General features: G+C 38.2%; 1 protein-coding gene across 1 annotated transcript in view; it reads left to right on the top strand.

The window, feature by feature from the left end:
* Nucleotides 1-13,538, top strand: part of PRDM6 (PR/SET domain 6) — a 73,651-nt gene that overhangs the window by 39,206 nt on the left and 20,907 nt on the right. Inside the window, exons 3-4 of the mRNA XM_041395975.1 lie at nucleotides 9,456-9,583; nucleotides 13,233-13,357. Coding sequence (XP_041251909.1) covers nucleotides 9,456-9,583; nucleotides 13,233-13,357 — 253 coding nt within the window. The remainder of the gene's footprint in view (nucleotides 1-9,455; nucleotides 9,584-13,232; nucleotides 13,358-13,538) is intronic.

Raw genomic sequence — 13,538 nt, 5'->3', positions numbered from 1 at the left:
AGAGACTTGACTTAAAAAAAAGTAATTTTATGAAGTCCACATAATCAGCAGGGCATTGCTTTCATGACACTTTCTGGAATAAGGCCCCAGTCTGCTTACACAGATGCTTGATTTCACACACGAGTAGTCCCATTGAGATCAATGGGACTACAACATGTGCAGAAGTGTTTGCTGGACTGAGGTCTAAGTGAGAGATGAAGCCTTTCACCTAGCACAGACAGTTCAAACCAATGTTTATAGTTTCATATGCCATAATCCTTTGAGAAACATTAAAACTAAATAGCTTTTAATATTATTTGGCAAGTATTCTCTTTTATAAAATTTGCTAGATGATGCCTGCTAGATTAAAGAGAAAAACACTGAGTAGACATTATAAGATGTATGCTCTGTATCAGATATGGTTAATTTTAGAAAATTGCTTTGCATTGTGTGAAGACTCAAAGAAGACCGTTGGCTGTCAGGATATATTTCTGTGCTTTTTCACAGAGGGGTTGCATCCAATCGGACAAAAATTTTCCTTTGACTTTAACCAGTGAGGCCTCCTGATATTTCCTCCTTGCTCATTTATTTCAGATTTCTATTCTGTCAATTGCTTTGGAAAACTTGATGATAATTCTAAGTATAAACAAACTGCATGTAATACAAATACAACAAAGAAAAATCATTCTTTGAATGGACTGTTACATTCTCTACATGGCAAGGAGATACCATCAATTATTATTATAAAAATAGAAGCACTTCAAAGTAAGTAACTAGTTATTGACATGGACTTATTTCATATAGATATAAAGACCACAGTAACTGGCTTTAATTTTCTACATAATAATAAACCAAACCATTCTTATCTCCTCCTAAGACAACGAGCTTGAATGTTATCTGAAACATATTTATATTTTTGATTCTGCTATCTGCCCATAAATAATCTGAAGACATACTTTAACTGGTAAAGCAAATCAATTAGTCTTATCAAGAAACAGTGGAACATATGAGAAGTATTTATAACTAATGTCTTTCTGAAATAATGGCCATGCAAGTGAACAGGGAACCTGTCCAAACATTTCCACTTACAGCAGAATGATGTTGATGACATCTATACTACTATTGTTACATACAAGTTTTACATGTATAGTTGATTATTACAGAAACAATAATATTTATTAGATATCAAAAGTGGATTTATCAGAACATGATGAAAATTGTCTTTATTTGGGGAGTTCAGCCTGTTGACTGTACAGGTAATCTAAAAGATAACACATAATTTACAAAATATTTCAATGTTTGAGAAGTGTTTTTTTGCAAAGGATGTGATTATATAATATTACTATTGCCATAAATCAACATCAGTTTTTATTTTTATTAAACTGTGTTTGGAGAGTTTTCCATGCATCTTAGTTTGTCTCTGAGTTGCATTATATTTTTTTTTTTTTTTTTTTTACACAGTGGGACTAAAGAGTTCTTATGAAGTCTGCTGAATACCCTTACATGGTCATCAAGTTAGTGAAAGAAGTGAGAAAGAAGTTATGGTTACATGCATGATTGTTTCATTCAGTGTGTAACAAGGAGAAGACACAGAAGGGCCGTCCTGTCCTAAAGCAGATGCTCAGCTCCTAATATTAAGGCATTAAAAGTCTAAAAGCGTTCATTCTTTGAACACTTGTTGCTATCAATATGAACACAGCTGTATTTTGATTTTCAGCCCAAACTATGCTCCTTAAATGTAATATTTTCAATGAATTGTTAGTATCTTCTCTCATTCAGTTCATGCAGTATCTTCTGAATGTTTCCAGCTTTCTAGATAAGAAGGTCCTTTGGCAATGTGCTGATTTCAAAGCCAGCTGCTAGGCACCAGTACACTACACAAAATCCAACCTAAATGAGTAAGTTATCAAATCATCAAGGCTACAATCCAGTTTACTTTCAGTTTGACATCATTAGAAGCACTAACAAATAAATAAGATATACGTGTCATAATAAACTCCGGAGTTCATTGGCCTTTTGCTTAACAATGACTGCCTTAAGCAAGACAAATCACTGAATTTTACTGTTCACTTATCTCAGTTTCAGGGCTTTTCAGGAAAGAGACAGCTATTTCTTCAGCTTTATGGGAAAGGTACCATCCTTGTAATTTGTTCTGTTGGCTGTAGAGCTGTCTTCTACTAGTAATGTCACCTAACGCTCTTCCCCCCTCTAAGAAAGCATATGTGTATTCAACTTTACTTTACAGTACTAGTTTATTGCAGACAATAAGTAAAATGCTGCAGAGTGAATTTTTTAAAAAGTTCAATGAAGATACCGCCGTTTCCTTCAAAAGAAGGTGATGTTGATGACAGGATTGAGTGTTTATGAGTAAGAGGTACTCTGGTGGAAGTCTGTTTTAGACCATACAGCCAAGATGAAGAGGCAGGTGAAATATTCTATAAGCATCTGGGAGAAGTCTCATGATTGTCATCCCTTGTTCTCCTGGGAGACCCCAATTTAGCCAATGTTGCTGAAAATGGAACAGTGTAGAGGGGAAAAATCCAGAATGATTGTGGAGTGTGGAGAGAACTTCCCAACACACATGGTGAGGGAGTCAGCTATAGAATGTGCCCTGTTTCTTGCAAACAGAGAAGTACTTACAGGTTATGTGGTGGTCAGAGGCTGTCATGAGCACAATGGTCACAAAATGAGTTTTCAAATCTCAGAGATGTAAGATCAGCAGAACTGCCATCTTGGACTTCCAGAGGGCAGACTCTGGCCTGTTTAGGAGTCTGTCTGACAGAGTCCCTTGAGAGGCAGTCTTGATTGGCAAGGAGTCCAGGAAGGTTAGATGTGTCTTAAGAAGGACTTAAGGATCTTAAAGGAACAGGAGCAGGCTGTCCACATATGCTAAAAGATTAATTGGTGAAGAAAAAGATTAGCCTAGTCAAACAGAGAACTTTGGCTGGAAGTTATGGGAAAAAGGAGAGTTTGTGACCTTTGGAAGAAAGGGACAGGCAACTTCAGAGGATGTAATGAAGTTATGCAGGGGCAAAATTAGAAGGGCCAAAGCCCAAGTAGAATTTACCTGCTGTAGAAGAAAATAAGAAAGGTTTCTGTAAATTGTGTAGCAACTTAAGGAGAACCAAGTAAAATCCCCTTGGTGGATACGTGAGGAAAGAGTGACAAAATATGAAGAAAAATCTGAGGAACCTTCTTTGCCCCAGTTTTTAATAGTAAGACCAGTTCTTCTCTGAATAACCAGTCCTCTGTAAGAGGACTGTTAGCAGCTGTAAGACAGGTGTGGGAAGCCAAATGAAGTCCCTGTAATTGACAGAAATATTGTAAGAGATCTGCTCCATTTGGACAGACACAGGTCTGTGGGGTTAGATGGGGTTGACACAAGTCTTGAGGAGCTGGGAGAATAGTTCACTAAGCTATTTTCAATCATTTATCAGTGGCCATGGCTCATCAGGGAGGTTCCAGTTGATCAGAGGTCAGCAGATGTAAAGCTCAGCTACAAGAGGGTCAGGAAGAAGGACACAGAGAACAACAGGCCTGTAAGGGTGGTCTTGGTGCCAGGGAACATTATGGAGCAAATCATCCTGAGTGCCACCATGCAGACAACCCGGACTGAACACAGTCAGCATGGCTTTACAAAAGGCAGGTCCTGCTTGAATGACTTGGTCTTCTTCTGTGCAAGTGTAGCATACTTCATGGATGAGGGGAGGCTGTGGATATTATCTACCTGTTCTTCAGTGAAGCCTTCACACCATTTCCCACAGAATTCTGCTGGAAAAACTAGATGCTGATGGTTTGTACTGTTCAAGTAAAAAACTGAAGCTGGCCATGTCCAAAGAATAGAGGTGAGTGGTGCAAAATCCAGCTCGTGGCCAGTCACAAGTGCTGTTCCTCAGGGCTCAGTGGTGGGGAACAGCCCTGTTCAATACATAATATGGATGTAGGGATCAAGTGCATCCTTTGTCAGTGTGCAGATGACACAAATTTACACAGCAGTGTCGATCTGTTGGATGGTGGATAGGCTCTGCAGAGGGATCTGGACAGGCTGGATTGACAGGCTGAGGCGAAGTCTGTGAGGTCAAACAAGGGCAAGTTCCAGGTCCTGCACTTTGGTCACAACAACCCTACATGATGGTAGGGGCTGGGGTCAGAGAGACTGGAAAGATGTCTTGGTGGAAAAGGACCTAGTGGTGCTGATTGACAGTAGCTGAACATGAACCAGCTGTGTCCAGGTGGCCAAGAAGGCCAATAGCATCCTGGTTTGTGTCCACAGTAGTGTGGTCAGCAGGAGCAGGGCAGGGATTTTCCACCTGCACTCAGCACAGGTGACACCACACAAGTCCTGTGTCCAGTTTTGGGCCCTTCACTACAAAAAAGACTTTGAGGTGCTGCAGCACGTCCAGAGAATGGCAATGGAGCTGGTGAAAGGTCTGGAGCACAAGTCCTGTGAGGAAAAACTGAGGGAGCTGGGGCTGTTTAGTCTGGAGAAAAAGAGGACTAGAGGGACCTTATTGCTCTCTACAACTGTCTGAAAGGAGGTTCCAGGAGCACGTGAGTTGGGATTGTCCCCCAAGCAACAAGCAACAGGAAAAGAGTAAACAGCCTCCAACTGTGCCAGAGGAGGTTTAAGTGGGATGTTAGGGAAAAGTTCCTCACCAAGAGGGTTGTCAAGCACTGGAACAGGTTGTTCAGGGAAGTGAAAGAGTCACCTTCCCTGGAGGTATTTTAAAGAAGTGTAGCTGTGGCTCTTAGGGACTTAATGTAGGGACTTTAACCCTACTTGGCTTCGCAGTGCTGGGTTAAGGGTTGGATTCAATGATTTTAAAAGTCTTTTTGCAACCTAAGCAATTCTATGGTTCTATAATTGCACACTTTTTACAGACTGTCAGCTTAATAACCAGGTTTATAACCATTATCCTTTTTGGAATTGTTTTCAACTTCTGTTTAGGTTAGACACCTTTAGAAGATGTATTATTTTTACATCAAAAGCAGGGTCTCACAATAGTGAGATTTGCCCAGTGTAGAGCTTATTGAGTTCTGATGTCAAGTTAGCAAAGAAGAAACTTCCAGTGTAACTGTGGTTTGCAGGTTTGTACACTGTTACAGAAAGCATATAACTTATATGGATGCTACCACATCTAACACGCCTGGTTACAACTTTTTTGCCATATTACCAGTAGTTTTGGGTACAACTTCGCTGTCTTTGCACTGAAGGCAAGAGTAAAGCTTCTTTAGAAGGGAGAAGACTCATAGTAAGTGATTTGAAAATTCTATGATTTTATGCACATGATATCAATGAATAGCAGTGAACAGCAAAATGCAAGAATCTCTATAACAGTAAGAGTTAACTCTTGCATATTTTGTGGTTTTCTTCACATCTCTTTTGATGTCCTGCAACATAAAACAGATATTTTAATAGCTACTTTTGCCGTATAAATGTATCTGCAAAGAAACATTCTATTTTCAGGATCACTCCATTTCTTGTCTGCCTGAAGTGAAAACGAGCAGCCAAATAGTTATCTGTTAATACCTTTCTTACCTGACTAAATAGAAAGATAAAATGCAGGAAGAATTTCTAAAGGTGTAATAGCAGGCCATGGAAAGAGTACAAGGGAAGGTAACAGATAGGAAGGAAAGAACTTCAAAAAGCTGTTTTTGCTCTTGCTGTCGCTTCTGTGAGATAGTTTTTAATTGCTTCATAACTTGGCTTTCTCTGCAGCTCTGCTGCCACATTTGAACTTCTTCAATCTAAAATTTTGTGGCAGCTATACCAGAAACTAGAGCAACAGTTTTAGCACTAGAATTAGATTTGCCCTGATGATCCAAGTGAGCAATACTGACTCTATCAGTACTGAAGTAATTGGTGGTTCTCAGAAGTCTCTTTAGCACTCCACCTTGTCTTTTAAGACTGCTTAAATATTAGATGGTTCATGTTTATATTATTTCTGTTATTTATGTTATGGCTGTTCAGAGATTTTAGACCATCGCTTATACAGCATGCAATGTGCTTTTGAAGTTGTTATTACTGCCATTGTGTGTTGCTCTAACAATTGTCATTAAAGTATCTATGTCCTCCAAATAATTATCCTCAATCAATCCAGCCATTAGAAGAGGAACCTGACCTCTATTTATGTCTCGATTTTTTAATAAAGCTGTGTAAAGGAAGGGAACAGGAAATACTGAAAAGGGAAGACTTGTATTCTGATAACTATGCTTTGGACTTACTTTCCTGGAAAATGAAGCAGTTTCTGTTGTATTCTGAAGTCAAAGGATGAAATAGAGGAGAAGTTCATAGAAGAGAAGTATGTATCATATTCTGAGTCTCCTGATCTGCAACATACAAGTAAAATATCTGTAAACAGTCAAGAATCCATTAAGAAGATAATTAACTATAAGGCAACTGCTAAGGGGGACCATAATGCAAGTCATATGAGAAGAGTGCAGACTTCTTTTATCAGATTCCAGTCTGTTCCACAATCTGATTCATTCCATTACAAAATAAACACAAAAACACAACAAAAACCAAACCCTTAATACCCAGCAAAACCAACAGTTATCAAGGTCCAGTATGAAGCTTAGGTAACATTTCCAAGTGCAATCAAAGTAGAAAAATGAAACAACTAACTGCGTTTCCACTTGGGTCAGTGACTGATGTGAGATACAGAAAAAATAAATGCAGAGTCTGAAGGGACTTGGAGAAATGCCAATTTGGCCAATTTCTTTGCATTTTCACACATTGCAATAGCCTCACTTGCAAAATGCTATTTTGCTGTGAGGCTATTGCAATGTGTGAAAAAATATGCCAGTGTAGATGGATGTAGTGATCAAGTGAGTTAGTCAAAGGCTTCCAGTAACACCAGTTTATCACAGGTTTCTGCAGTATTTTCTGTAATAGATAGTATGACTGTTTAAGGATGTATGCATGTGTTACAGAGATGTGGGTAAATATGTATATCAATTGTTTAATGTAGTGTTCACATCTTGTGCTACAGGTTTGCTTTTTCTCTGTTATGGCAGATTATGGTTTACTCCCTCATGAGGGTTTCTTCAGGCAGTTATTTCTTCATTGGTTTCCTGATTTATATAACTATAAAGTGAATAAGAACTTCTGCATGGCGGTGACATGAAAAATAATAGCCATATCTGAGTTTTGGGGTTTTTTTCCAGATTTTAAACTGTATTGTGCAATTTGACAAACAGATTCAACACAGTATTATTATTTACCTGCCAAGCCTAGGGCTTCTGCTTCTTTACAGATGGGTTTACAGTCCTGTAAGAACAGGGCTAAGAATGCTGTTGGAGAGATTATGACTATGCAGCAATGTCAGTAATATCATCCTAGGAAAGGAGGGCATAGTGTCACTTGGTGCATCAGTACTTGCAGAATAAAGTATTTGAAAATACTTAGTCTTACAGAACAGTCCTTCCAATTCCAGACCAAGGTCCAGGAAAGACCCAGTCCTATATTTTCATGACAGATTTAAATTTTTCATATCATTTAATGACTGTCTATTTGTACAAAGCTCTGGGTAGGACCCTGTGTGCCAAGACATGAGTGTCACTACTGATTATGGCAGACCTCTTTGTCTTTCCTGTTTCATATCATCTGGGGATAAGGAAGTTATCAGCTCTTTATTTATGGGAATTGCTTTTGCCTCATGTTAAGACATATAAGCAGCATGTAAAGAGATAGGTAATAAACACTGATGAGAATGTTTGCACAGATATTGCCAAAATGGTTTCAGCCAAGTGCTGCTAGTCATTAATTTTTCCTTCTCTTCCTTTTTATAGGCTGACGTCCTGCAGAACTTTTCCAATTTCTTCACAGATTTTTATAGTATAGCATATTTTGCTCACATATTCAACATACATGAAGATATTTACATAAGAATAAGTTCTTGCTGATAATCAGCATGTTGCCATTTATAAAAAAATCAACTTAATCACTGGGATTGGAGTATTTGTTTACTTCTGAGGACTACGGATTCTCTGACTTTATTCTACTCAGTTGGGGTATCGCTATGTTGGAGTAGCATCTTGCTTATCCAACACAGGAGTATTTGGCCAGGTTCCACCTGGTCCTTGTCACAGACACTCAGGAAAAAAGGATAAGGATCACCATAGATACTTGATTTCTGTGTCTCTCCTGCTCTTGCAATGGACATATTCCTCCTGGTTACTCAGAGTCCCTCTTGGTCAAAAGCAAAAGCAAGGCTGGCTCCTGAATTTGAGACTCTGCTTTGGTGGAGGAAAACAACTAGATTTTGATTCCTATGTATATTTTTGTGTGAACTGTGGGAAACTTTCTTTTTAAAAAAACATAAGTATCAAATATAGTCACATAATTTCTGAGTTTATTCTGTTGATATTGAAATAGATATTCAAGATTGTTAATCTGTATATACTAGAAATGTTCAATTCCATGTAATAAATGTGCTTCTTCTTTAATTAGCAGTATTAATACTTTCAAGAAGACATCAGTTTAGGCTCATACAATTTCAGAAGGAATGACATTTTTGGGGTATGGATATTAAAGCAAATGGTGTTCATAGAGGAGCAAAAGGCATGAAAATGAGATTTACTTCAGATAGGCATGTAATTGTTCAGATGTATTTGTGAGGTTTGCCAAAGTAATTGTGCAACAAGTAAAAACCTTGTGAGATCACATGCTTTTACTAGGATTAAACCTACCTAGATAACATTTTTAAGCAGTCAGGGGGGTAGGTATTCATGGTACATTTATCTTTTCATTTCAGAATCTCCAGAGCAACTCTATTCTTGACTTCAGAGGGAGCATCCACTTTTGAATAGAAACATATTACCATCTTTTTTAAAATCACCATAACTGGCCTTAGGAGGGATGTCATGTTAAGGAAAACAGCGATTCTCTGAGGACTGGTTTCTCATTCAGTACTTCAAAAAAATCGTTTGTCTCAAGGGAGCTGCAAAGGGCATCATCAACTCCGTTTTTCCTTCTAGTCTCATTTGTTTGATATTATGACTCCTATGACTCCCTAACATATCGTGTAAGGCTGCTGAAGTATATACTCTTGCTGCAACTGAGAAGTGAAGGAAGGGATCCTTGTTTAGGGATTGCTACTGCCCCTTGCTCAGATGTCCCAGCCATTTTATTGCACACTTTACATCCAGATTTTCTTGTTTATCTGGCAGTTCATTATTTAAGGACAGCTTGTCAAAATAGGTTAAATATTCTTTGGGAAACATGGTCACATCTTTGAGACACCACAAATATTTTTAATATTAAAAGATTGGCTTGATAAGAGCAACAAGATAAACTTGCATGCCCTAAAATACTTTTCTGCTTTTTCATGTATATTTCTAAAAGTATCAGTACACAGATGACAAACTTTATGGCAATAAAGTCCTGGAAAAACCACAGAGAGACACCAGTGAAGCAGTGGAAATGATTGCTGATGATTTGTTCTAACTACTTGACCTTGTGACATCTCCCCCAGATATATGACCAAGATGGGACACTGCAGCACTTTATCGATGGTGGAGAACCCAGTAAGTCAAGCTGGATGAGGTACATCCGATGTGCCAGGCACTGTGGGGAGCAGAACTTAACGGTGGTTCAGTACAGGTAAAGTGATTTTTGATTCACCCAGTGACACAAAATGAGAATGTTTTATCAGACTGTGGCCATCAGGAGTACTGCTGCCTTTGATTGCAGAGACAGTATCAGAGCTTTGGAGGATGTGCTCACGTGGGGCAGCACGCACGGGGTGAAACTTCAGGGAGTGAGGGCAGCCCTGCGTCGCTTGTGTGACCACCCCTCCACACAGAGCTCTCTGCACTTTTTCAAACAGTCTCATCAGAGGCAAGCCAACATAAGCAGTTCTCCACCCTTAACAAGGGTGCATGTGATAGGGGAGGGGGAAAAGTGGCACCCAGAGGCATCCTGAGGGTCAGTCACGAGCTGTGCATACTCCTCGAGCTCTTGTGTCGAGTGCACCTGCTAGCCAAGGTTGTACCTCTTATGCTGCTGGCTAGAGAAAGTCAAAATGCAAAGAAAAATGTAAAGAAATTATGGTACATTTTACTCTGTATTTGCAAATAAGTCCAGAAAACCCAGACAACACTCTACATAAATACATGATCTCAGCTATAAACAAACTTTTTGCCTTAGAATCAGAAGCGACTGCTTGGCCTTATTAAATGTGGTAGGAAGCACATCAAAGAATGCCCCAGGCTTGCCAGTTGCAGCAAGCAATGATTTTTGCTGGTTGCTTTAGAGAGCAGAGTTTCTTTTATTTAGGAAAAATCTTAAACTTATTTAAGCTACCTTTAAAATTAAAAATAAAACATACAAAAGCAAGTTAAAATGAAATATATAAAGTTTGATTATCCCATAGGGATCCAATTTAACAATGGTAAAATTGTTCAATTGCATTTTCAACTTTTTTATTCTCTGGCCAGTTGACAAAACAATGCTGCAGTTAAAAAAATAACAATCCTATTTATACACTACAAATATTTTATTATATACTTAGGTATCTGCTATCTATAGCTAAAAACCATAGGATTTTAAAGAAACACACTGGATAATGAATAAAGATTGTTGTGATGAAAGAATATTTTTGTAGGTATCTTGTGGACCATTTCTCTATGTGGTGATGTGTGTATGCACGTATATATACAAAAATTTAAAAAAAAAATGTGTACATATATATATGTAGATGACAAAACTAAATGAAAAGTGAACATGAGAAAGTCATTACACATCTGTCAATATTAAGTGGATTTTACAGCTCTCCTTTCATGATGGAGTTTTTACTTAGAGTTCCCTCTGTTGATCTGTTTTCGATTACTTCAGATCTTTATAAAATGAACTACAAAAACACAATTTAAAAAACTGGCATCCATCACCAGTGACTGCATCCAAGTGTAAGAAAATAGAAAAGTTGGACACTGAAAAACCAGCCTAATTTTTATTGTACATGAACGTCCTCCTCACAGAAAGTCAGCTGGTTTAAATTCATTCTGTTATGATTTGTAATATCTAAATGGAATTTTCTTCAAAGTGCTCTTGATTGATTGACCCTTAGCTGAAAGTTTTGTTTTTATTTTGAGGCTGACAATAATGTTTGTTGGCATGTGTTCTGCTTCAACTGCGTTGGGACGCCATGAAGCTATCTTTATGAGTCATCCAACCACAATACTAAATACATGTCAGCAAAGGAAATATTATCTGAAAAGGGAAAAATCCCTTTGATGTACTTCAGCGTGCAGAGATTTCTGCGAGTTTTGGAAGCTCTACACACTTGTAAGGGACGGTGTACACTTACACTTTTTTTTCCCTGCCTACTCCAAGCCCCACAGACCACCCATTGCTCAAAAACAGTTCTGCTCTTTCAGCGGCAAAGTGTGTCATTTGGTTTTAGCACATTCATTTGCTGGGCTGCTGTGTTTATGTTAAGGGAAGCCAAACTGAGAGATGAAATGTTACAAGGGTGAAGTACAAAGTAGACTCAATTTTTCTCAAATTAAGAGATGATGGTAATTTATAGTGTGGCTCCAATTTTCATTTTTATGTAACAGTGGAAAGAATTAACTACATGCAAAGCTCTGGGAAGAAAGAGAGAGAGAAGGAGAGGAGGAGAAGGAGGAGGAGGGAAGATGAAGGGGAGACACAAAGGGGAGAGTTTTTGTCAGATATTCATAGAAGGCTAAGAAAACCGTTCTGCTTAGCTAGCAGTGCCCTCCTGAGACAGGGTGGCAGTAAGCGAGGAAAATAACAAGATAAATGAAATTTTTGCAGCTGCTAGTAAAATATTGAGAATCTGCACTTTTTTATTGATCTTTATGATCCTATTGCCAAGAGCCACTTTGCGGTGACAAAATATGTTGACAAGTGCATATCTCACTGCCATGAAAAATGTGGTAGAAGATTCTCCTTATGTCTGCAGTGTTATACAAGGAACAAATTGCATTGCTACAGCCAATTCTTTATAGAAAGTCTAAATTTAAGGCCTACCAAGCCTAAACACTTTTATCTTGAACTTCAGAATAATGTTTGTAGCAATTCTTCACTCAGAAAACTGGTTGAAGCCTAACTTTTTTTTTTTTTGGTCTATAGATGTTTTTCTGCCTTACAGAAGGGGTTATAAAAAATGGTCATTTCTTGGTACTTTGACTGTATCACTTTGGTATGTAATCCTTCAGCAAGTGTGGACTGTTCTTCTTGTATATATTGAATTTCTATCCATCTCAGAGGAGTGTGTTTTACTGTTCCATGTGAAGCATAAGGGAAAACCCACTGCAAACTGATAACATTTATCTTGTGGCTGATTCTAATCTAGCACAGTTTTTGCTGCCATGTAAATGTCTTAACTGTAGAAGTATCACTCTGAAGCTATTTACATCACTGCAAGGTCAGGATAAGGCTCCTGCTTTTATGCTAAAGACGTTAGGATTTTTTTCTTTTCCTCCCCTGTGTTCTCACTTCAGTGGTCTAGAAATACCCAGTCTTCTCTCACAGGAACAATGAGATACACACTTATGGTAACACGGATTTTTACACACTAAACATTGGCACTGCCCTCACATTCCATGTAGCAGAAGATTTTAGCACTGCATGATCCAATTAAACCCAGTTTTATTTCCCCTAAGTCAAAGTCTGTTTTTTCTCAACAACCCAAGATCTCTTGATGGTATATTACTGCCATGAAAGGTCACTTCACGCTATCTCAAAGGTCTTGCTGAATGTATTTATCAATTTAATTTCTTTTCACAAAAGAAATGTTGTCTACCCTAAAATATATGACAAATATATATATTGATTTGAATTTGTCAAATATATAATATTTCACAAATGCAAAGCTGTTTAAATGGCTGTACTTGCTCATCTGTGTACACCACTCAGATGGTTATTCTGTGTCAGCAAAAAGTGCCACTGTAAAATCCCCCTGGAACAGACATTGCAAGAAAATACCCATATTTTTATAGTATCTTTGTCCATCTGAAACCTTAGCATTTAATATATGCAAGATACAACCTGTCTGTAATGTTGTTAGCCTGTGCTACCCGAACAAAGTCCTTCTCTAATGACAGATTTGGTTTTAAAACAATCAGTAGGTTATTCATTTAGTTATCTGGAAATAACCAGATATAACTAGATATCATATGTAGAAATGCTTCCAAAACTATGAATTTCTACTGTAATATTATGTACTATAAGATGAGAATGGTCTATTCCTAAATTATGCCATGTTTTGTTTTTTCTTGATTAGGTCAAATATATTCTACCGGGCTTGTATAGATATCCCCAGGGGCACTGAGCTGTTAGTGTGGTACAATGACAGCTACACATCTTTCTTTGGAATCCCTCTCCAGTGCATTGCACAAGATGAAAATTGTAAGTTCTTTCCTGCATTGCTACCTGTGTAAGCCATAATTGCTCTGTCATGCCTGATCAGATAAATCATAGAGTATTTTAGAGGGGGCTCTGTCCCTGGAACTTCAACACCTGGAGGGAGATTTGAGCAATCTCTCCTGCCCATGGCAGGGGAGTTGGGACTAGATGATCTTTAATGCCT

This window comes from Onychostruthus taczanowskii, unplaced genomic scaffold (genome assembly GCF_017590055.1).
Source record: "Onychostruthus taczanowskii isolate IOZ18803 unplaced genomic scaffold, ASM1759005v1 scaffold122, whole genome shotgun sequence".
NCBI classification, from domain to species: Eukaryota; Metazoa; Chordata; class Aves; order Passeriformes; family Passeridae; genus Onychostruthus; species Onychostruthus taczanowskii.
The sequence above is the reverse complement of the archived record's forward strand: the minus strand, read 5'-3'. Positions and strand labels throughout refer to the sequence as shown.